Source organism: Telopea speciosissima, unplaced genomic scaffold (genome assembly GCF_018873765.1).
Source record: "Telopea speciosissima isolate NSW1024214 ecotype Mountain lineage unplaced genomic scaffold, Tspe_v1 Tspe_v1.0020, whole genome shotgun sequence".
Classification (NCBI taxonomy): domain Eukaryota; kingdom Viridiplantae; phylum Streptophyta; class Magnoliopsida; order Proteales; family Proteaceae; genus Telopea; species Telopea speciosissima.
Window position 1 is genome coordinate 261318 of NW_025317356.1, and position 26361 is coordinate 287678.

The following is a 26361-nucleotide window of genomic DNA, read 5'->3' on the forward strand; positions in this document are numbered from 1 at the left end:
GTCCTGAATTGTAAAGGGTTTGGGATTTGAATTTATTTCATTTTGTAAAATAATGAGAGAAGAGAAGAGAAAAAGAGAAAAAGAGAAGAAGGGGAGAACAGTGAGAGACGATAGGTCTATGTAAGGAGAGTAGGTTCGAGAGAGGACTGAGACATGCTATTGGGGCCATACTTGTGCCTCACAATCTTCAGTCGTATGCAAATGTGGTTCAGATGGTCAAGTCAGTGGAGGACCACCAGAGAGATACTTACCATGCTCAGTACGGGACTAGGAAGCGGCCTATGCCTTCACAGAGCACCCAGGAACCTAGTAAGTTCCCTCGACCGCTTTATATCAGTCCTGCATCGGTACAGTACAGGAGACCAGATGCACCCCAACCTACCAGATTGGTTAAGTCTACAACTGCATCACAACCAGCTGTGTTAGGCACCTGCTGTTACAACTACAACCAACTTGGACACTTTTCCAGGACGTGCCCAAACAAGAAGCCGGAGGCATCATTTCCTTTGCCCCCTCGACCACCGCTGCCTCGTCCTGCTGGCCGTGCCATTCAACCTCACCCAGGAAATCAATTACCTGGGCACGTCTTCGCAGTCACCAGTGCTGAGGCAGAGAGCACACCGAGAGTTGTGACAGGTATACTATCTGTCTTACCAATAATTGATCATACTTGCATTAGTATTCCCATGCATGCATAACACGAAGTTTAATTTGATTACGGCGCATCCCATTCATTTGCGTTTCCAAAGTTGGCCAAGAAGATGGGTGTTGCCCCAATGAACTTAGTGCAAGGTTTAGCTGTTAGTACTCCTACAGGCGCATAGTGAAGTTGGACGTAGTTTACGAACCATGCTCGATTCGAGTCTATGGTCGTGATATGATAGCACATCTCATCAAACTCGACATGACTGACAGCTTTGATGTCATCCTAGGGATGGATTGGCTGTCAGCCTATAGAGCAAATGTGATGTGTGCTAAGAGACAGATTATCTTCAAGCCTAAAGGAAGAAGTATTTACTTTCATAGGGTATGAGAAGAAGCATAAGAAGCTAATCATATCCGCCCTCCAAGCGAAGAGATTGATGGATCAAGGTTGTCAGCGTTACCTAGCCTCTATGATGAGCACTGAAGCCAAAACAACGCCACTAATGGAGTTGGAACTAGTAAAGGACTTCCCGGACATATTTTTGGATGACATGACAAAGTTGCCTCCCAATCAAGAAACAGAGTTTGTGATAGACATAGTCCCGGGAGCGGCGTTAGTGTCTAAGGCACCATACCGGATGGTCTCGAAGGAGATGAAAGAGTTGCAGACGCAGCTTCAGGATTTATTGAAGAAAGGTTTTATCTGGCCAAGTGTGTCTACTTGGGGAGCACCAGTCCTTTTTGTCAAGAAAAAGGATGGCAGTATGAGGATGTGTATAGATTACCCGGAGCTTAATAAGCTAACCATCAAAAATCAGTATCCAATGCCACGGATAGATGACCTGTTTGACTAGCTTCAAGGAGCAAAGGTGTTTTCCAAGATTGACTTGAGATCGGCCTACCATCATCTCAAGATCAAGGAAAGCGACATTAGCAAGACTGTTTTCCGGTCTAGATATGGAGTTGATGAACCGGGACTTCCCAGACGTGTTAGACAAGTTTGTCATTATGTTCATTGATGACATACTGACCTACTCCAATACCGAGGAACATGCAGAGCATCTCAAACTAGTTCTACAGAGATTGAGAGAGAAGAAATTGTCTACCAAATTCAGCAAATGTAAATTTTGGCTACATCAGGTGGCATTCTTAGGCCACGTTGTTTCTGAGAAGGGTATAGAAGTGGATCCTGGCAAAGTACAAGCAATAATAGAATGGGAAGCAACGAAGGAAATCCGTAGTTTCCTCGAGCTGGCAGGTTACTACAGGAGGTTCATTCAGAACTTTTCTCGCATATCAGCCCAGATGACTAGATTAACCCGGAAGGGAGTGAAGCATGTGGACAAAATATGGGTTTATGATTTTTTTGCTAGACTAAATGTGGAGTATGACCAGATTCGTGTTCAAGTGTTGGGCCACTCTCCTTTTCCCACACTAGAACGGTCCTATGCCTTGGTCTTCTCTGAAGAAAACCATAGGGCTGCTATGCTACATCTATGCTGCATCCTACTACTACTGACAGATCAGCCCTTCAAACCACTGCCACGGCTACTCCTGTTACTATTGGGAGTCTTTCTTCTGGTGATTCTACTAAGGGCATTGTTACATGTGAGCACTGTAACGAGCCCTACCACACCAAAGAGAAATGTTGGAAGCTTCATGGGAAACCAGCAGCCTTTGAAGCAAAATGTGCTGCCAAGAAAAAAAAAAAAAAAAAAAAAAAAAACCAAGGCTCATTACATTGAGACTGTTCCCATTGCCCCTGCTACTAACATTGGTCTATCCCAGGATGATCTACAGGCATTCCAACGTATGTTAAAATCTTCTGCTGCTGCCGTTTCTACTACATCAGCTACTACAAATTCCTTTGCTCCTTCAGGTTCAAATTTTGCCCGGTCAGGTATCTCATTTAGTGGCCATTATGCTTCAGTAGCCTCCCATCCTTGGATCATAGACTCTGGTGCCACAGACCACATGACAAGTTCCTCTAGCTTTTTTCATCACTATTCTCCCACTTCTGGGAAAGACAAAATCCGGGTAGCTGAAGGTTCCCTTTCTTCCATCTCTGGAAAAGGATCCATCAACTGCACTTCTTCCCTTTGTCTTCTGTTTTACACATTCCTAATTTTACTACTGACCTTCTCTCCATTGGTAGCCTTACTCGTGATCTTAATTGCAAAGTAACTTTTTTTCCTTCCCACTGTGTTTTTCAGGATCTAGTGATAGGGAAGACGATTGGATGTGGTAAAGTGCAAGGTGGATTGTACCTGCTTGATGATAGTCGTCCTTTTCCATTCCACCAGAACTCTTTAGTCTTTTCGGAACTTTACCGATGGCACTCTAGATTAGGTCACCCCCCCCCCCCATTAGGAGTTTTATCTCATTGTTTTTTACTTTAGTAAAAGGTTGTAATAAGGATGAATTTTTTTTTGTGAGGCTTGTGTTTTGGCCAAACAGACTCATTCCCTATTCTATTTCAAATAAACGAAGTTCTTTTTTTCATATGGTTCATTCTGATGGTTGGGGTCCTAGTCATAAAACTTCTCTTTCTGGTCATCGTTGGTTTGTTTTATTTATTGACTGTCACTCTAGAAACACATGGGTATATCTTATGCACACAAAAAATCAAGTCTATATATGTTTTCAGCATATTTTCATAAGATGGTCCAAACTCAATTCCAGGCCACTCTCAAAATATTGAGAAGTGACAATGGAACAGAGTATAGGAAGGTCACTTCCAAAAATACCTGGATGAATATGGCAGTATTCACCGGACTAGTTGTGTTGATACCCCAGCCCAAAATGGCTGAGAGGAAGAACCGCCACTTATTAGAAGTGGCCAGAGCATTATGTTTGCTCGCCATGTTTCCTCCCAATATTGGGGGGATGCTGTTCTCACTGCAGCCTATCTCATTAATCGGTTACCAACTCGGGTCCTTGAATCCCGTAGTCTGGTTGAGGTTTTCCTCGGGAATTCCTCCTTTGTTGTCGCACCCAAAGTGTTTGGTTGTGTGTCACATTGGGGATACCAAGTCCCCTGGCAAACTTGAACCCCATGGGTTACGATGTATTTTTTTGGGTTATTCTCCAACCCAGAAAGGTTACGAGTGTTACTATCCCCCTGCTCGTTATACTCTGGTCAATATGGATGTCATTTTTCATGAAAGCCTTTCCTATTATTCTTCACTACCTCTTCAAGGGGAAAGTTCTAGTGAAGATGTGGGGCCTCTTGAGGTTCCTCCCCTTTTGTCTCCGCCTCTTGAGGTTTCCCCTTCTCTGACCGAATGTGCTGCCCCTTTCCCTATTCCTCACACAAATCCTGCTCCTCTAGCTGCTGCACTTTCATTAGCAAAAAGGAATCCTATACAGGGGGAGATCATGGTAAATAGTAATGGTGAAGTTCCTACTCAGGGGGAGTTGACTCCAGTCCAGAGAACCATTGGTGAATTTCAAAAGAGAATTGACAACTCCAACATGATAACCTATTAAAGAGGATGTTCCAGAAAATGGCAGCTTCAATCCACTGTAGCACCAATACCTATGCAGTTGCTGACTTTGGATCTAGACCCTACTTCTCCTGCTAAGACTTCTTCTTCCGACCTACATATTGCTCATCATAAAGGTACTAGGACTTGCACTCAGCATCCCATATCTTGTTTTGTTTCTTATAGTTCTCTTTCCCCATCCTTTCAGGCATTTGTGTCCTCTCTTTCTTCCGTTTCCATTCCTAAAAATTGGCAAGCATCTATAGATGGAAAGTGGAAGGCAGAAATGTTGGAAGAAAAGAGCGCTTTGAAAAAAAATAATACATGGGATCTTGCGGCTCTTCCTCCAGGGAAAAAACCAATGGGATGTAAATGGATGTTTGTGGTCAAACAGAAGGTAGTTGGGATAGTGGATCATTATAAGGCATGTCTGGTTATAAAGGGCTTCACTCAAACATATGGAATTAACTATCAAGAGACCTTCGCACCGGTGGCGAAACTCAATACTGTAAGAGTATTATTATCTTGTGTTGTAAATCTTGGATGGGATCTTCAAACAGCTAGATGTGAAGAATGCCTTACGCCATGGAGAGCTAAAGGAAGGGGTATATATGGACATTCCACCAATTGATGACAAGACCAGGGGAAAGGTCTATAAATTGAAGCGTGCTCTTTTTGGGTCGAAGCAGTCACCTAGAGCTTGGTTCGGCAGGTTTCCCATGGTTATGGTTTCTATGGGATACAAGCAAAGCAATGCTGACCACACCTTGTTCATCAAACAAGTTGGTGATAAGGTAACCATTCTCATAGTCTATGTTGACAATATTGTGGTAACCGGAAATGATGGTGATGAGATCAACAAATTGAAGCACTTCCTCAGCCGTGAGTTCGAAATAAAGGATCTGGGAACTCTAAAATATTTTTTAGAGACAGAGGTTGCTCGATCTTCAAAGGGCATCTTCCTTTCTCAAAGAAAATATATCCTAGATCTTTTGTCTGAGACAGGGTTGTTAGGGTGTCATCCTTCAGATACTCCCATCGAAGCTACTACAAGGCTCAAGGAGAAAAAAGGTGAACCAGTTGACAAAGGTCGATCTCCGCGATTTGTAGGCAAACTAATCTACCTCTCTCATACACGGCCAGACATAGCTATTGTCGTGAGTTTGGTAAGCAAGTGTATGTATGATCCTTATTCCTCTCATATGGAGGCAGTTCTTCGCATCCTGTGATATTTGAAGTTTTCTCCAGGAAAAGGAATACTTTTCTCCCAAGGGTCATCTAAAGGTTGAGCTTACACTGATGTTGATTGAGCTGGCTCTACCAACAGAAAATCCATCTCTGGATATTGCTCTTTTGTGGGTGGGAATCTTGTCACGTGGCGTAGCAAGAAGCAGAATATTGTGGTAAGATTCAGCACTGAAGCAGAGTTCCATGCCATGGCACAAGGAATCTGTGAACTGTTATGGCTTAGAGGATTGTTGCAAGATATTGGTGTTGTTGTCAATCTTCCCATGATGTTGTATTTTGATAATAAGGCGGCTATAAGCAGTGCTCATAACCCTGTCCAGCATATTCGTGCTAAGCATGTAAAAGTTGACAGACATTTCATCAAGGAGAAGCATGAAGCCGGACTCATCTGTGTTCCCTTTGTGAGCCGATGTGTTCACTAAGGGGTTGAGTGGCAAAATATTTCATCCTATTTTAGTCAAGTTGGGCATGTGTGATATATATGCTCCAACTTGTTTTTTATTATGTACAGCCAACTCTATATTAGAGTCAGCTATGTTAGGGGCAATCCATGTAAACCTTGATTGATTATTATAAATACAAGGCTTGGGATCAGTCATTGATCATCCAAGCATTATACTCTAATTCTAATCTGTTAACCGCCGGGCACTGTAGCCAGTACTATTGCTGTACTTACTTTTATATAACTGTTGCATTAGGATTGGACACAGGATACGGTGAGCCGATGGGAATGTCGGGCGTCATAGTCTCATATTCTAGTGTATAGGTGTGTATGCCTGAGGGGACGAGTAGATGGGGGGCTGATGGGAATGTTGGCACCATGATCATGGCCTTAGGGATACGCACATGTATACACTACCATACATATAGTTGTTGCTAGTTAGGTTATTATTATACCTTATACTATGACCATTGCTGACAGGGGTTAGGTATCAGAGATGGACCGAATTCGGGGCTTGATGGGAATGCTGAGACCGAACGATAGTATTGGGTTGTTAGGGGCTTATGGGGTCACCCATCGTTTCTATGGGGCTCTGCAGGTTCCTTTCGTAACTCGGGTTTGTCATCGCCGAACTGTCATCTGTTTTATGGCACCGGGGCTGGGGATGCTACCTATGGTGTTGCAGTAGTACTTTACCTGACTTAGTTGTATTGTTAGGTGGAATTAATAAAATGAAACTCATGCATTCATGTGTATTGCTCATTCATTATTATTACTGTGTATGCTTGCATGGCCTAATTGCTCATTGGGCTTAGTGAAGCTCATCCCTTGAGGGTCCTCTCTTTTAGATGTTGATGCAGGTTGGCTCGAACTATGTGATTCCTGACAGTAATGATGACTGAGACAGAGGAACACGGACCGGACTGCTACGATGATGCTTATTCCTTTGGGAACAGTGATGCTCGGCCATGTTGCCATCTTATGATACATTTTACGTATTCTTTTGTTTCCTTCCATCATCGATGATTTATTTAAATAGTATTTAATATATATATGTCCTTATTGGAAAGAATTATAACTTTTGGATAAACTTTAACTGTTAATGTATATGATACAATTTAGCTTCCGCAACTCTGATCTTTGTTATTATTATACTATCTCTTTCTTGATTTACTATTTCTCGTCGAACTAAGTTAGCTTCTGATATTACATCAGTGATCCTGGTGGGAAAGTGGAGCATAGGTGTACACTCTAGTCATGCCACCCTATGGTACAAGGATCGGGGTGTGACAGTTAGACTCCCCTACATTGACATGAGATAACCCTAACGTCAAACCCTAACCCTAATTTCACCATAAACCTCTTTTTGACCTAGACGATTCACCTTTTCATAACAGATCTTGGTTTACCGACTCTGATGCAGGGCCATTGGCAGCCCCTGCGAAGCCTAGACCTGGCCTAGCCAAGCACCCCATAATGTATTATCTTAGGCCCAAGCCTAGGCCTCTTGGCCGCCTGACTAAGCCTACAGCCCAGGACAACCAGACCAAGCCCAGACCTTGCCTGGTTTGGCCAGGCCTAGCCTGCATGGGATATTTTGTAAGGGCCAATGTGGGCCCAACTTTGTTTAGTCCTTCTGTTTTTAAATTCTTAGGCAGCATTAAGTGTTTTTAGTTAGGTGTCTTTCATGTTCCTAGGCAGTTTTAATGTTTTCTTTAATTATTCTTGTTTGTAGTTCCTATGTTTTGGGAACATTTTTCAATTTCTTGGTTTTAGTTTCTAGGTCCAGGTTTTATTTTCTATGCATTCATTTTTGTTTTCTAGGTGTGAGAATTCCATCTAGCTTGGGAATTCCAACAGTCTCTTTATGTCAAATGCATGTATCCCAAGAGGATGCTTAGTCTCCTCTTCCCCTATATATACTAAATCATGGAGGCTATTCCAGCAGCCAGAATTTTAACAGGAAAAAAAAAAAAAGAAATCTTTATTTGAAAGACTATATCCTATGGATCTCAGGTCGGCTGTGGACTCTGCAAATTACATCCAAGGTGGATCTCCTTGGTGGTGGCCTTGGTGGATCTCCAAGAGCTACGCACTAGTGGATCTCTAGTTGCCATATACCTATCCTCATCATCTTCCATCACCATCTTCAAACAACATCACCAACGGTTGAAATCTTCAAGCAGGTCAGCAAGTATATTCATCCCCTTACTTCATACCAACTCTCTTCCCCTTGTTTGATTTATAGCCCTTCATTTCCTAAACCCCCCAAAACCGTGGCCTTTTTCCTACCCTCCATTAAACCAGATTTCGGTCTTGGTTCGCAGCCATTTTTGTCTGCACCAGGCTCCTAGTTGGTCTCCTACCAATCTAGGACTACATTACTGGTAAGAAGCAAAATCAAGGTCTCAGGTAAACCACAGGATACAACAATATGCCTGTTCCTTGGGGAATCTAAAACATTACAATGAAGTAACAAGAAAGCTTTAGAGCTACCATCAAAATAGATGGCTTTCCGAATCTTATCAAAGGAACAAGAGTTGGAAGTCCATCTTCGAAGATTTCGCTGCATCCAGATATGAGAGACTGGCACCAAAAGCAAGTTTCCCTGCTGTATCACATATAGAGTTCCCTGAGAAGGTCATATCAACCCAAAGCCATTCCCTAGAGACACCGAAAGCAAGTTTCCCCCCTGTATCACATATAGAGTTCCGTAAGAAAACCATATCAATCCAAAGCCATTCCCTAGAGAAGGGAAGGATTATTCTATGACAGGACCAACAACTGTCCAAGGCCATTTTCCAAATGGTGGCGGTGAAGGGGCAGGAAAAAAATAGGTGGTTGATGTCCTCTAGGCCATTCCAGCAAAGGATACAGGAGGAGACACAGGCATCTATCTATGGAGGAGGATGGACTGAGGTGGAAGGCCATGAGAGAGGGCTCTCCAAATTGACTGGTTACCCATCATAAACCTTAAATTTGTTTGCTTGAACAATGATGATTAATAATACAGGCCAGAGTGGCTTCCTCATTTGAGATGCAATCACTACCCAAAATTATCTATAAGTAAAAAGTTTTACTTGTACGGCACCGTAATAAAAATAAAAGGATAAAGAAGAAAGAGCAAGTAAATTCTTTTCTTAATACCCAGGGGTCACGTGCATATATCAAATTGGAACATAAATAGTCAACATTGGCATTTCCCAAACTATGAATACTCTTGTTATGCAAAATTGAGGGGTTAACAGTGTTTGAGGAATATCAATTAAGATAATGAACTTCAATAGGTCCCTCACTGAACCTCATACTGATCCCTGTATAAATAGCTTTCATAGACATGAAGAAATGAGAAATAAGACTGGAAAATCAGAAGTACTTTCTGAAAAAGAAAGATATTGTAACTGACCTGTATGAGGCGTTCACGGAGTGCAGGATTAGGATCTGTCAAAAGACGCTTGGCAACATATGGGTAGGCAACCTAGAATGATAACATCAATGACTGAATGAGAAATTGGAAGTAAATCTGTAAAACAGGATCATCACCACCACTTGTAAACTAGACTCAAATGCCAAAGCAATTTCCATTATCAGATTGTGCAAAGATGGACACTACTTTCTGGGACAGAAATACAGAAGGCACACAATCCATCTGGTGATGTATATCTTTATATTGAAGTAGCATTTGTATAAATGTTTAACATCTCTATAAAATCATACTAATTGGGTTTTGATCTAGGAAAGAAACAAATTACTGATGTCCCTAATTCAGGATGGGGGGTCTTAAACGTCTTAATTTAACATTTAATAAGGTAGAGTTTCCATATTAGGCAGAGTAAGAATTCTATCCAATCTGAACTCTGAACTAGACATGCCTAAACCTGGGAGCTTTACAATCACAAGAGGCTTCCATCTGGAAAGAGGAGTTACTCCAGCAAGATGGTTACATAGGGAAGATGCCATGATAACATTCAACATGGGGCAACCAATAATCAAGGTAACCAGGTTAAATGTTTGAAAGGCTTGTGTGTTCAGATGCTTCAAAGATTTTTTGAGGCAGAAATACAATATATACTGAATTCAGGGTAGGTAAACATAGATTGGATGGAGGCTTTTTATGGAATCAAATTCTCATGTGGAAGAAGTGGATGTATTTTTGCACTAGACACTTCCAGCTTCAAGTCACAAGCTGTGAGGTTTCAGAAAGAGAACCCTTTGATTAATAATAAGAAAGGTTGCTTCATGTTGATCTAAGAAATCAGAAAGGTGACAAGGTGGAGACCCAATTATTCACTATTTCAGGCATATTAGTAGAATGCACCCCAAAAAGGTTGAAGTCAGATATACAACAACAACTACTCAGACTTATCCCATCTAAATGGGGTTGGCTATATGTTCAAAATTTCGGTTGAAATGCCAAAATCTCAACGAATTATTTTAGTTTTGAACTGACTTGAAACAAAAGAGTGCACATAACAAATGTTAGAGTTTTGGTGTAATTGCTGAATGACTGATACGTTTCAGTAAAATGTTTTTTTTTTTTGGGTGAATAAAAATTTCATTGCCAAAGAGAAAGAAAAACAGCCCTCAAATTGGAGGGAGAAAAGCCAAAGATCAACAGCGGAAGCTCAAACAAAGGAGCCCACAGCTAAAAGAAAGATAGAGGAAAGACCCCAGGAGAAAACAATGAGCCTGTTCCTTGGGGTGTCATTACAAGAAGAGGGAGTAACCAAACTAAGTTTGGTTTTAATTTCAAAAGAGATGGAATCCCAAATCTGATTGATAGATCTACATTTGGAGGTCCATTTCTGAAGATTACGCTCCATCCAAATATGATTGATGACAACAGAGAAGGCCAGCTTGCCAACCACATCACAAAGAGTAGAGCCTCCAAAAGTCATATCAACCCAAAACCATTCTCTGTCAAAAGGAAGAATCCTCCAATTTCTTAGCCAACATTTAGCAAGGATGCCTTTCCAGATAGAGCAGGAGAAAGGGCAATCGAAGAATAGATGATTGGAATCCTCAATACCATTCCAACAAAGACCACAATTAGGGGAAACAAAGATGTGTCGATGTCGAAGAAAAGTTTGCGTTGGGAGGCAATTGGAGAAGACTATCCAGACCATAAAGCAGTGCCTGGGGATATGATGTTTGAACCAAACAAGTTTCCTCCAAGGAACAAGAGGCTGGCGAGACCGAACAAGATCCCAAGCAGATTTGGAGCTGAAAATACCCAAAGAATTTGGAAGCCAAGTGACACAGTCATCCCTAAGGGATCTTCTGGGAATAGAGGGCAATAAGTTCGAGATGAAATATGTGCTAACTCCTAAAACCATAGCATAGAACCAGTTCTTTTAGTTAAGGGAAATTGGAATCTTTTGATTTTCCAAATTCCTTCATCAGTAAACAACATATAATAGTTAGAATCTACAGAATTTGAGAGAGCAAGAGAACAAGAGAGAAAGAGGTGAGATGAGAATAGGAGGATGAAGGAGAAGTAGCAGAAGAGAAGAACAAGAGAGATGATAGTAGAATGTTGTGTGTTGGAGATTTGTCTCAACCACACCTATATTACTTCACTAATAAGATAAAAGGAACTACATACACCTCCCTAGGGAGGTAAAAGGTAAAAAAGAGAAACTACAATATAAGGCAACTAGTCAACAAACTAGTTCCTAAAGTACACCCTTATTACATAAACACTTCTACTCCCCCCTCAAGCTGGAGAATAAATGCCATGCATTCCCAGCTTGCATAATACATAGTTGTCATAGTGCCATGGCAATCCAAGTCAGTGGAGGGGGTGTCTGGTCGATATATCAACATGTCGCCTGCCATGGCGTTGCCATGGCGATCATGTCGATCATGGCAGAATTGTAATTAAATCCAAAGTTGAATGGCAAACTAGTACATAAATCAAGATTTATAAGAGTAATGGCAGAATTGTAATTAATCTGAAATTGTAAAGGAGTGGCAGAACTGTAATTTAACGGAGTTAAAGAGAAAACTGAATGGGTTAAACAGAACAGCTATAGAGAATATTAGGGGTTTTTATATAAATAATATAAGTTGTCCTTACTTGCAATTTTAAAGACTTAATGTCTTCTTCAACCTTGCAATAACACGATAGAAATAGAGGCAGAGAGGCGGTGAACTGGAGTAGTTCCAGCAGAGGAAACTCCTTCTTATGAAGACGATTCTCCCTGCAATTTCTGGAACAAAATCGCAGCACCAAGGTCTGCCGATCCCAACAAGAAATAGCCCCAAAATTCTACTGGCAACCGAATGGTAAGATCTGAAATCAGATTTGGCGGATGTCTTAGTTGTAGGTTACTAAACCAAGGCTAAAATGGGAGATTTAGGGAAGCAGGGAGTAGGTCTAAGGTTGGGGAAGAAACAAAAAATTAAAGAAGAAGAAATTGAAGAGGGAAAGAGAGACAGGACGCCATGGCGTCGGTCGATATGCATAGACCTCCAGCGCCAGGACGCCATGGCAACGCCATGACAACTATGGCATAATAGGGTACCAAACTGAAGAGAAGTGAGCCCTTTGGTGAAGATGTCCACCAATTGATCATTAGTCATCACAAAAGGGGTGCGAATGCAGCCGAGTCGATCTTCTCCTTGATGAAGTGTCGATCCACTCGATGTGTTTGTTCTGTCATGTTGCACAGGATTCTGAGCAACGCTTATAGCTGCCTTATTATCATAATAGAGCCGCATAGGTTCTTCAGTATCAAACCCCAACACCTGGACCAATCGTCTCAATCATATGAGTTCGCAAACTCCATGAGCCATAGCCCAAAATTCTGCCTCTGCACTAGATCTAGCTACAACATGCTGTTTTTTGTTTCTCCATGTGACTAAATTACTATCCACAAATGTGCAATAACTAGATGTAGACCTTCTATCTGAGATGGATCCAGCTCAATCGGAATTTGTGAAACCTTCTATTCTCAAGTAATTGTGTTTGGCATACAATAGTCCTTTCCCTAGAGAGGACTTCAAGTATTTGAGAATGCGGTATACAACATCGAAGTGCCCACTCTTGGGAGCATGCATAAACTAGCTCACCACTCTCACTGCATAAGAAATATATGGGTGAGTCATAGGCAGGTAGATGAGCTTCCCTACTAGTCTTTGGTATTTTCCTGCATCAACAAGAGAGGGACCACAATCTTCTCCTAGTTTGTGATTCTACTCTATAGAAGAACTTGTTGGTTTGCAGCCCAAAATCCCTGTCTCTTTCAACAAATCGAGGACAAACTTTCTTTGACATATGTTGATTCCCCTCTTGGACCTTGATACTTCAATTTCCCAAGAAATACTTCAAGGGACCCAAATACTTTAATTTCAAATTGTTGAGCTAAGTAGGTCTCCAGCCTATCTATCTCAGTTCTGTCATCTCAAGTCATTACAATGTTATAAACATAGTAATATAGTTTAGGGGTAATATTGTCCTTGTACCTATAGTGTCTAGGTTCATTATGCACATGTTAAATGTGTTAGGTGTGGTAGGTAAGGATTGGTAAATCATTCCATATTTGTAATATTCTGAAGTTATAAATAAAGGCTGGGCCTCTGTCTCAAAGACAAGCCAGTATTCACGAAATTTCACATGGCATCAAAGCCAAAAATATTCCGGGGATATGGGAAGTAAATTTTTTTCGTTTTTTCCTCTCTTCTTTTTCTTTTCCGCCATTCTGCCCTAAAACCACCCACCGGCAGCCCCTCCACCACTTTCACCACCTACCGCCAGCCCCTCCACCACTTCCGCCTCCTACCGCCAGCCACCGCCGACCACCCACCACCTCCACCAGCCACCGCCGGTCTTCTTCCTTTCTCCCGCCTCCTCCGCAGGTCCCTCCCTCTACATATCGCTGGAGGGCTTCCACCTTGTTCGATTTTTTTTCCATCCCTTGGTGGTGAGTTGACTCCCACCAGGGGTAAGTTTTTTCCCCTCTACATGTTCTGATTTTTTTTGGGGGATTTATTTCTGCCTATTTTTCTCCAGCCACCATGCCTGACGAGTCTGAGATCACGACTGCTTCGACTGTTTCTAATGATTCAAACAAGCGGGATTTTGTACCCTTTCCGGTGAATCCCATAAAGTTGAATGGCAACAATTATCTTGTGTGGTCGCGTTCCTGTTTATTTTCTATTGGTTCCCGTGCGCTCTCTGGTTATATCATCGGCGCTAAGGTCAGGCCTACAGAGGCTGGATCGGCTCAGGATCGATGGATGAATTTCAATTTTTTGGTGATGTCCTATTTGGTTAATTCCATGGACCAGACCATTGTCGGTCGTTATTTGCTCCTTGACACTGCTGCAAAAATTTGGAAGACGGCTCATGACACATACTCTCAAGTTGGGAATGCAGCCCAATGCTATGAACTGCATTAAAAGCTGCATAATACCAAGCAGCTAGAGTTGTCTCTATCCCAATATTACAATACCATGTGCACATTATGGCAGGAATTGGATTTTTTGGGCACATTTAAGGCTACCATAGATGTTGACGCGACGGCCTTCAGGAAGTGGGAGGATGGTCTACGGCCGTTTGATTTTTTGGCCGGCCTCAACATTGAATTTGATAATATCAGGTCCAATATTTTAAATCGGGATCCTCTTCCCTCTTTGGAGCAGGCCTATGCCATACTTTCGGCTGAGGACACGATGCGCACTGCCATGGTTCATCCTGTCACTCAGGAACGGTCAACTCTTGTTTCTGGTTCTCAATCTTCCCGTGGGAATTCCTCTCGTCTTCCTCCTACTGATTGGCCATCTAGTGATCGCCCGCCTATTAGATGCGATCATTGTGGGAAGGACTGGCACACTAAGGACCGATGTTGGAAGCTTCATGGCCGTCCTGCGGATACTCGTGGGCGTAGAAGAGGGAATTCTAACCGGTCTAGTTCCTCTTGTGCTAATCAGGTTACCACTGAAGAACCATCTGAACAGTCTCTTTCCTCTGTGATGGCTGAGTTGCACAATCTGCGGGATATGATGAATCGCCTGGACACATCTTCTTCGACATCTGTATCTCCTTCCATGGCGGCTTCGGCTTTGTCTCTGCCTGCTCCTTCCCCTACACCTTGTATTTCTTTTGGTGGGAATTGCACCTCGGTCATGCTTGACTCTTGGGTTATTGACTCAGGAGCAATCGACCATATGACAGGTTCTTCCTCTGTTTTTACTACATATACTCCTCTTTCAAGCCAATCAAAGGTTCGGGTTGCTGATGGATCTCTTTCTTCTATTTCTGGGAGGCGATCCGTTCAGTGCTCCTCCTCTCTCTCTTTCCTCTGTTTTACATGTTCCTAAGTTTACTACTAACTTGCTGTCCATTAGTAGTCTGACTAAGGATTTGAACTGCAAAGTAATATTTTTTCCAACTCATTGTTTGTTTCAGGATTTGGAAACGGACAGTACGATTGCATGTGGTAAGGTGGTTGGTGGTCTGTACGTGCTTGACAGTTCCCGGACAGCATTGACATCCCGGCCGGCATCTTCTAGTTTTGATTCTGCATTGCTCAAGTTAAATAAATGGCATCATCGTTTGGGCCATCCCCCGATTGGGGTTTTATACACTTTATTTCCTAGTCTGGTAAAACAATGTAATAAACACAACTTTTCTTGTGATGATTGCACTTTGGCAAAGCAAACTCGGAGTATTTTTCCTATTTCAGACAACAGAAGTTTGACTCCTTTTGGTTTAATTCATTCTGATGTTTGGGGCCCTGCCCGTTGTGTTTCAACCTTTGGGTTTCGATGGTTTGTGACGTTTATCGATTGTTTTAGCCGGACGACTTGGGTATATTTGATGCATAGCAAGAGTGATGTGTTCAATTGTTTTATGTTATTCCACAAAATGGTCCAGACCCAGTTCGATGCCAAGGTGAAGATTCTTCGCTCAGATAATGGCAAGGAATATATGGATGGTGCTTTCCGTTCCTACTTAGACGGCCATAGGATCATATACCAGACTTCTTGTTTTGATACTCCCACTCAAAATGGAGTGGTTGAACGCAAGAATAGACATCTACTAGAGGTAGCTCGTTCACTTATGTTCACCATGTCTGTTCCTCCTCGTTTCTGGGGTGATGCCGTACTTACGGCTGCTTACCTCATCAATCGACTTCCATCTCGTGTCTTGGGTGGCCACTGCCCCTTGTAGATGTTGGTTGGCAAATCCAGCTTTGTGGTGCCCCCATAAGTGTTTGGCTGTGTTGTGTTTGCACACAATCACCACGTCCATGGTAAGCTGGATCCCAGAGGATTACGGTGCATTTTTCTTGGTTACTCAACAACTCAGAAGGGCTATAAATGCTACCATCCTCCTACCAAAAAGGTGCTGGTTACTATGGATGTTGTCTTTCGGGAGTCAGGGGCTTACTTTCCACCATCGGTACCTCTGCAAGGGGAGACTCCAAGTAATGAAGAGGTCCCACTGATTGCTCCTTTAGATGTTGAGATACCAACCATTGAAGATGTTTCTATTGAACTAAAGGAGGGAGTTACAAGTCAAGAACAAGAAGTGGGATAGATTGAGGCACCGGCGCAGGGGGAGAGACTAGTGAAACAGAAATACACTCGGGGAACTGATTTTCCTACAGATGGTCCTCAGTACAAAGAGAAAGAAACCACCACTGCTACACCACCTACACAATCGGCATCTGTTCCTACTCTAAATCCTGCTCCTAGTCATACTTCGGGTAAGCCCACTCTTGATCCTAGTCTTGATTTACCCATAGCTGTTCGCAAACAAAAACGAAGTTGCACTCAGCATCCTATCTCAAACTTTGTATCCTACAACTCTCTAACTCCTGCCTTTCATGCTTTCATATCCTCTTTGTCCTCCGTCCCTATACCTAACACTTGGTAGGAAGCAATAGCTGAACCAAAATGGAAGGAGGCAATGAATGAAGAAATGCTTGCCCTTGCGAAAAATCAGACATGGGATTTGGTAAGTTGTCCACATGGGAAGAGGCCTGTTGGTTGTAAATGGGTCTTTGTTGTGAAGCACTAGGCTGATGGTTCTGTGGAGAGATACAAGGCGAGATTAGTTGCCAAAGAGTTCACTCAAACCCAAGGAATCGATTATCAAGAGACTTTTGCTCCTGTAGCGAAGATGAATATTGTACGGGTCATCATTTCTTGTGCTGTAAATCAAGGATGGGAACTTCAACAACTCGATGTGAAGAATGCCTTCCTACACGAAGACTTAGAAGAAGATGTCTATATGGAGGTACCCCCGGGTTTTACCTCTTTAGAGACTCAAGGGAAAGTGTGCAAGTTAAAGAAAGCCCTGTATGGTCTGAAGCAGTTGCCAAGGGCTTGGTTTGGCCAATTCCACAAAGCTATGATCGCATATGGGTATAAGCAAAGTAATGTAGACCACACATTGTTTGTTAAGAGAGTGGGACAGCAAGTTACCCTTTTGATTGTCTATGTTGATGGCATAGTAATTACAGGCAGTGATGCACATGAGATTCAGAAGCTGAAAGCTTATTTGGGCACGGAGTTTGAAGTCAAGGATTTGGGCAAATTAAGGTACCTCCTAGGGATTGAAGTTGCTTATTCAGCTAGGGGCATATCTCGCTCCCAAAGGAAATATACCTTGGATTTATTGAAAGATCGCTCTCAAAGGAAATATATCTTGGATTTATTGAAAGAAACAGGGATGCTTGGGTGCAAACTAGAAAATACCCCTCTGGAGCCCAATACACATTTGAACAGTAAGGAAGGTGAGCCAGTGGACAAAGGCAGCTATCAGAGGTCAGTGGGTTGATTGATTTATCTCTCACATACCCGGCCAGACATCACCTTTGCTGTAAGCCTTGTCAGCCAATACATGCATGATCCTCACTCTTCTCACTTGCAAGCATAGTACTATATCTCGCGATATATCGGTATCTCGGGCCTACCGAGATATCCAAAATATCCGAAATTTCGCAAAATTTCGCCAAAATATTGCATTTTTTCTGCAATATTTCAAGAGTCCATCTCGGTGGGTATTTGGCCATATCTAGGCCTGATACTTCATAGACACCCTTATTTAAGCTAAATAAACACATTTAAACCTTCATATTGCAAAAAAAATGAACTCAAAGTGGTGTTTTGGGTTTGCACCCTTTATTGACTGTATACGGTCGGACCCTGTTGTATAAAATAGTTAAATACATATTGTTTAAGTACTAAAAGACATAATAAGAAATTTAAACAAAGTACTGAAACAAAAATAAAGCCAAATGTAGCCTTTAGTTTAAAGTTTAAACTCATAAAGTCATAAGCGCATAAGTCATAACTCATAAACTTCATAATAGTCAATAGTTCAATACTCAATACACAAAGTATTTCTACGAAATTTACCGAAATATACCGAAATTTACCGACATATACTGCTCAATACATAGTATTTCTACGAAATATACCGAAATGTACCAAAATATACTAAAATTTCGCCGAAATTTGAACTTTTTTCATTTCAGAAGCCCATCTCGTCTCTGCCCTACCGAAATTTCGCGATATATCGGTGATATATCGCGAAATTTTGTACCATGCTTGAAAGCAGCACACAGAATTCTCCGTTACCTCAAGTCAGCTCCGGGGAAAGGAGTATTGTTCTCTCCACACGGCCATCTCCAGATAGAGGCGTACACTGATGCAGATTGGGCCGGTAGTCCTGATGCTAGGAAGTCCACATTTGGATATTGCACATTTGTTGGAGGTAATCTGACTACTTGGAGAAGCAAAAAACAAGCTGTTGTGGCCCGATCTAGTGCTGAAGCTGAATTCCGAGCTATGGCACAGGGTATTTGTGAGCTCCTTTGGCTTAAGGGGCTTCTTCAAGACTTGGGGATGAGTGTTGATCTTCCTATGTGACTCTACTGTGACAGCAAGTCAGCAATCAGCATTGCTCACAACCCAGTCCAACATGATCGGACCAAACATGTTGAGATTGACCGGCACTTCATCAAATAGAAGCAGGAACAAGGAGTTATTTGTATTCCGTTTATTCAGTCTAGTGAACAGTTAGCTAATGTCCTTACCAAAGGAATCAATACAAAATTGTTCTTTCCTACTGTTAGCAAGTTGGGCATGTTTGATATGTATGCACCAACTTAAAGGGGAGTGTTGTAATATAGGTTCAGGGGTAATATTGTCCTTGTACCTATAGTGTCTAGGTTCATTATGCACATGTTAAGTGTGTTAGGTGTGGTAGGTAAGGATTGAGTAAATCATTCCATATTTGTAATATTCTGAAGTTATAAATAAAGGCTGGGCCTCTGTTTCAAAGACAAGCCAGTATTCACGAAATTCCACAAAGGGCTATGATAGTACCATTTCCTCACCGGGTAAATAAAGTGTGGTCAACTCGACTCTAGGAATACCCATTCTTCAGAATAGTCTGCTTAAACCGCTCAAACCAAGCCTCCAGGCACTGTTTGAGACCATATAGTGCCTTTTTAAGGAGACATTTATGCTTCAGCTGAAGGAAACTTGAAGCCAGATGGAGTCTGTATGTACACTTCCTTATCTAGATCACCATGGAGGAAAGCGTTCTTCACATCCAACTTATACGAAGGCCAATCTTTATTAGCAGCCAAAGATAAGAGAACTCTTATTAAGTTGTTTTTAGCCACAAGAGCAAATGTTTCCAGATAATCAATCTCATACACCTAACTGTATCCTTTGACCACCAACCTAACCTTGTATCTCTCAATTGTACTATCTAACCGGTATTTGATCGTGTAGACCCACCTGCATCCAACTGGAACTCTCCCCCTGGGAAGATCAACCAGTCAACAAGTAAAGGTCTTTTCAAGTGTCATCATTTCCCCCGATATGGTTTGCTTCCACTTTGGATCAGACATGGCGTCAGTGACATTCTTGGGAATGGAAATAGAGGAAAGGGCAACAGTAAAAGCAACACCTATAGGAGAGAGAGAGAATCATAGGAAAGGGTTGAAAGCTCTCTTTCCCTTTCTAACAGCAATAGAAAGGTCTAAAGCAGAACGAAGAGAAGGGATGTTCCCTGACTGAGGACAGCAGATCTCAAGATGTGGATCCAAAGAGGACTCTTGGTATGTCTTCTTCATTCAGAAGCCTCTTTTATACACAGTTAACTCCTTACAGCCAGAACCAACACCTAATTGGTTATCAATATCAACAACAGCCCCTTCTTTGTGTTTCAATATCAAAGAGAAATGGAGAACTAGGCAAAGGTGGGAGAAAAGGGATATCAAAAGGTGTTGATGAGAAGTGAAGAAAGGTATAGATTTGTAGAGAACTTAGAACCTGTAACCAGTAACTTTAGAGACGAGAAAAGAGAGAAGAGAAGATGGAAGAAGACTGTGCGATTGATTGCCTTTACTGTTCCAGCTAATGTTCCTTTTTATAATAGCCATTGATAGAGGAATATCAAATGAAAAAGCATTTGAGCGCTTTGGGGTCAAGCTTAGTCCCAACAGATTTATTGACATGGACGTAGCAGACACACCCAAATACCTTGGGAGGAGAAGAGAAAGCAGATGTCTGACGAGACGGTGTTTGCAAAGGGGGTTTGGAGCCAAGAAGTTTAGTGGGCATGACGTTGATTAAAAAGGCAGCGGTAAGAAGAGCATCAAACCAAAAAGATTTAGGAACATGCATGCCAAATAGAAGACTCCTAGTGACCTCCAATAAATGGAGATTTTTCCTCTCAACTACCCCATTCTGTTGGGGTGTGTCAACACAAGCAAACCTGATGGATAATGCCATTATCAATGAAAAAGTTTTGGAGGCCACCATACATGTACTCCTCTCCTTTATTAGAAAGAACAATTTTGATTTTAGTTTCAAACTGAGTAAGAACCAGCTGAAAGAAATTTTTCATCGTAGACATCACTCTTATGTTTCATCAAGAAAGTCCAAGTGACCGGGAAAAATCATTAACAAAGGAAACGAAATAACAATAACCAAATAAAGAAGTAGTGATAGAAGATCCCCAAACATCAGTATGCACAGCATGAAAGGAACAATGGATCAATTGCCATGGTAAGGAAAGGAGAATGACAATGTTTAGCAAACAAATAGGGTTCACTCTGAAATACATAGGAAGAAAGAATAGAAGAATACAAGTATGGCGATTTCTTTTCTCATAACACCAAAAGAAGGATGGGCCAAACGTTTATGCCACAAATCACAGTCAATGGCATTGTTGTCACTATGCCCATACGCGTAGGACTAAGTAGTAAGTAGAGGGTATGTTCCTAAATCTAGAAGGTAGAGTCCCTTCTCCTCTCGTCCACTACCAATAATCCTCTTTGTCACCAAATCCTAAAAAAACATAATGAGATGGAAAAAAAGTGGCACAACAATTCAAGGATTTGGTTAGGTGGCTCACAGATAAGAGATTAGTGTTAAACTTAGAAACATGAAGAATTGAGTCAAGGGAGCTAAAAAAAAGTAACACGGACACTATCCTAACATTTTCCTTACCGGAATAGATGGATTAGGAGTCATAAACCTGAGATATGCTGGTCATATAGTCAGTAGCTCCAGAGTCAATGACCCACAAAGAGGCAGTTAAAGTAGATGTAGAGGCCTGTAAGGTGGAAGCTGAAGAATTTGTAGGTGTAGAAGAAGAGCTCTCCAGATATGAAACCATGCAAAATGCTGCAATATCATCCCGAGTGAGAGAACTAGTGTTTGCTTGTAGACCATATGGATATCCCATAGGTTCAACCTTAGTCATCATAGTGTGTGCTTTGGCTACCCCTCTCCTGCTGCCATGCATACTTGAGGGACAGTTATAAAACATCCAACATCTCTCTCTAGTGTGCCCATATTTCCCATAGTGGTCACAACTGAATCTACCTCTATCATTCCTTTGGGGTAGCCCTTGGCCTCTTCCTCCGGCCTCTGACATAATGTAGGAACACACATAGAAAGTGGGGATGATACCCAAGCCGAATGGGGAGTACACTCTACCCAAAAAATTCTTCCCAATACACAGAAAATAATTCTAACAAGTAGTTAATCATACAAAATAAAAAAATAAAAACTTGAAGAAAGCCAACTCACATACACCCTTCACGATTTAACTTCATTCTATGACAACATATAAGTCCCAAATGATGTAATCATCAACCAATATCAACCAAACTCACCATACAAAGCATTTCGAGAAAAAAATAGGGCTACAACACATATCTGGCAGTACCTGACAGTTTGGAGGAGGATGAGTTGTACTCCACCAACTCACCTCTTTAGTAACCAAGGCCTTGGGGTATGGAAAGCTACCCCTTGGGAGACTCTAGCAAGCCCAGCCTCATTCCCAAATAATGCTCAATGGAGAAATCAGAAGAGAGAGAAAAGAAGGTTGGCAGTATCTTTAACAACAGTAGAGAAGTGATTTTTGACTCCACAGCCCTTCTCTCCAAGAACCGAGGACTTGTGGAAGTGGTAGAGAGGCCTAGGGTGATTCAAATGAGCCCTACCCCATCTTCATCAATAGCCGGATGAGAAAGAGAGAGAGAGAAAGAGAGAGACATTACACCACCCAAATCACTGTTCGCGTGAACAGTATCGTGAACAGTACTTCGATCTTATATTTCTTCACATAAGATCTCCTTGTGAAGTTTCTATGACCCTCTTCCAAGCTTATCTCATGGTTCCTTTTAGCTTTTCACACAATGGTCTCTTCCTTGGAACCCCTTTGTAATCTAAGGTTCCAAAGAGAGAAATGGAGGCGGAGAACCGGTAGGACAACTCTCAAACCAACAACCCTTTGCTCTGGCACCAAGTTAGACTGCAGAGAATGTAAGAGAGCAAGAGAACAAGAAAGAAAGAGGTGAGATGAGAGTTGGAGGATGAAGGAAAAGAAGAACAAGAGAGATGATGGTAGAATGTTGTGTTAGAGAGTTGTCTCTACCACACCTATATTACTTTACTAATAAGATAAAAGGAACTACATACACCTCCCTATGGAGGTAAAAGATAAAAAAAAGAGAAAATACAATATAAGGCAACTAGTCAACAAACTAGTTCCTAAAGTAGCCTTACCACATAAACTCCAACAATAATTGCACCCAAAAAAGGATGCATAGAATATACATATCTCCTTACAACCATAAATTGATCGTGTGCATCAAATTTGAGCTCTATTGCTGCTTGAATTACAGGTCTGGTGACTGAGCACAAACCCCTAGCAATCAGCATTGTCCAAGCTGGATACATCTTCACAGCTCCCTCCTCCACACACCCCCCTTGTGGCACCCATATGTGTAATAAACAGAAACAGTGACAGCTGACGTTAGATTGTTTTGAGGTACAAAGTGGCCTGCATGGTGAAAATAAAACTATGCAACTTACTTTTGAACCAAAAGGGAAAATGTTTAGCTAGTTGGTTTCTTTTCTTTCTTCTTTTTTTTTTTGAGGGGGCAATTTAGAGGTTTCTACGTAATTTAACCCCACTGACTTTCTAAAATATAATATTTATATATTAGAGTTTTATAATTATTTTTCGCAAACTAGTAAAAGATTTCCATACTTCAGAACTTCAAGTACGAGATCCAATAATTTCAATGATCTCCAGGAAAAAAATGAAAAAAGAAACAGTAAAGATCCATCCTAACCTCAAGAAATTTAAAATCTGGCTTCAATGTGAAACAAATGCCTTCTTGAGTCAATAAAGAACGAATAACAAGAGAAAACCTCTCAGGGATACGTATTGGGTACTGGTAAACCAACTGATTGAATTTTCCTGCAGCAAGTACAGCAGCCACATTATCAATTTCAGAACTTAAATCCAGGGCACTTGAGGAGTATACTAAATTACTAATTTGTACAACAAGCAAAAGTATACCTTATCCAATAACTCTAAGTATAGCCAGAAAAGTGATGTATGTGGCACATGAGAAACTTAAGTTCAGCAAAACATCTACCATTTCCTATTTTCAATTCATTTCATGTCTTCCACCAAATCGTCGATGTAGTAAACATATTATATTACTGATTAATTGGAATCTTGAGATCTATAAATAGGTATCATTTATGCTAATCATACATATACATATCATACCAATTGGGTATTTTCTGAACAGAGGCTGGAAACTTTGTTTTATTGGCCCAGCCAAGCCAACTAAATTATACTAATGGATGATATTAAATATTGACATGCCCCCCCCCCCCTAAAAATAAAATTTTTGATATACTTAATAATCCTACTTTACACTCTAAATATTGATGGTTCAATCATTCTTTATTGGGTGAAATGAAGATCTCAATTGAGGGAGAGAACTGCAAATCCAATATAACCCAATATGTCTAGCAACTAACAAGTCGTACAACACGTTTACCCAAACTGCATCTTACTCGCCGGGACTGCAAAAGGGGACTTTTTGGAAGATCAATTAATGTGGTTCTGATTTAAATATAAAAACCATTACCAAAACGGGATCGATAACAGAGTGTAATTTTCTACAATTAAGAGAAAACACACATGTTGAAAACTCAGCCAGGTCCGATGGTCAGATCCGCTTGTTAAAGTTGTACCATGGGGGGTACAATTTTTATGTACCATGGTGGTACAACCAATATATCATGGTATATTGGTTTGCTTTATGTTTTGATTGTTAGTAGGAGAAAATTATCAGTAGTTTGTTCTAAGTAGGTCTCCTGGTCAGACTAGGTTTCCTATTTAGACTATTATAGTATGTTAGACAGATTATAAACAAACGGAATAGCCCAAGATAGACCAATAAGCCAAGTCTATAGTGGTTCAGCAACTCTCCCTTCATCTTCTTCTTCTTCTTGCTCTCTAGCCTTAACATCTTATTAGCTGGTTATTAGTTTGTATTCTGTTATATCTTCAGATGGTCCAGTTGAATGGCTTAAGGACCCTTTGGTTGCCAAGGGTTTTACTTAGACATACAGTGTGAACGATTTTGAGAGCTCTCATCTGGCTTATCTAAATTCGATCCTGGTTCTTATCTCCTTGGTTGTGAATTTGGATTGGCATCTCTATCAGCTGAATATCAATAATGCATGCTTGTATGGTGATCTACAGGAGAAAGTGTATATGGAGTAATATCCAAGGTATGTTGCTCAGGGGGAGAATTCTCACCAAGTGTGCAAGTTAAACAAGACTATCTACGGTTTAAAACAGTCACCTCGAGCCTGGTTTGACAAATTCAGCTCGATAGTTGCCCAATATGGTTTTTCACAATGTTATTTCGATCACTCTGTCTTTGTTCGCCACCGAGGTTCTAAAATAGTTATGTTAATTGTTTATGTTGATAACATTATTATATCTGGTGATAATGCATCAGGGATTGCAGAGGTAAAATCTTACCTCTATCAGCATTTTCAGAAGAAATCTCCCTCAGCTAATTTCTTGGCATTGAAGTAATATGAAGCAAGAAAGGGATTAGTCTCACAATGCAAAGATGTGTTAGACATCTTGACTAAGACTCGGATGATTGCATCTAAACCAGTTGATACTCCTATGGATCCTCATCAGAAGTTTGGAATAGTGATGGCGAAGATTTTGATGATCCATATCGATACAGTAGATTAGTTGTAATTTGGAAAAGATTCTTTATCTAACTGTTACTAGACTTGACATCTCATTAGTTATTAGTCAATTTACGCAATCACTGAAAAAAGGTTTACTAGGAGGTAGTTTGTCGCATCTTAAGGTACTTCAAGGGGGCTCATTTATTGTCCTCATCAAAATGTTGATTTGGTAAGTTTTTCGATATTGACTGGGTTGGTGTTCATGGGAATAGGAGGTCTACCACAGGTAATTGTACGTTTATTGGTGGCAATCTTGTCACATGGTGAAGTAAGAAGAAACAACTATGGCCAAATCCAATACTAAGGTTTGGTGTAGAGCTATGACTCATATTGCAGCTGAGTTGATGTGGTTGAAGTCACTTCTTCAAGAATTGGGTTTTCCAGTTACTCAATCTATGAAGATGTTCTCTGACAATCAAGCGACTATGTATATTGCCAGCAACTCAGTGTTTCATGAAAGAACCAAACAAATTGAAGTTGACTGTCACTGTTAGAGTTTATGTCATAAGGGTACTTTAAGAACTAGTTAGTTGTCTAGTTACCTTATATTGTAATTTTCTTTTTTACCTTTTACCTCCCCAAGGAGGTGTATGCAATTCCTTTCTTATTATTAGTGAAGTAATATACTTGTGGTTTCTACTAGGGCTTCGGTGTCCTATGCTTATCGTGAAAGCAACAGAGCCGCAGATTGGTTGGTTAACCTTTCTTATGATTCTGGGTCTTCGATTATGTTCCACCAGGGCGGGCTGCCTAAGGGTAACTTCCATGGTATTCTTTGAGACGACAAGGCTAGCCTGCCTGTTCTTAAGAAGTAGTTTTTCTGTGTTTTGGACATTTCTGTGGGATTGGAAGTGGCAGTTTTGAATATGGAGAGAGTGGATGTACTCCTGGGCTTGGGGTAAGGTGGTATGTCCCCCCATTGTATTCTTTGATTTATTGGTTGATTTTAATAAAGCTTTAGGGGCTGGCCCGGGTCCC

At 41.2% G+C, this 26361-nt stretch overlaps 1 protein-coding gene across 1 annotated transcript in view; it reads right to left on the reverse strand.

Moving 5' to 3' along the window:
- Window positions 1-26361, reverse strand: part of LOC122647305 (protein ACTIVITY OF BC1 COMPLEX KINASE 1, chloroplastic-like) — a 66846-nt gene that overhangs the window by 21438 nt on the left and 19047 nt on the right. Inside the window, exons 7-8 of the mRNA XM_043840724.1 lie at window positions 23442-23569; window positions 9223-9298 (exon numbers count right to left, since the gene is read on the reverse strand). Of these exons, the coding sequence (XP_043696659.1) occupies window positions 9223-9298; window positions 23442-23569 (204 nt within the window). The remainder of the gene's footprint in view (window positions 1-9222; window positions 9299-23441; window positions 23570-26361) is intronic.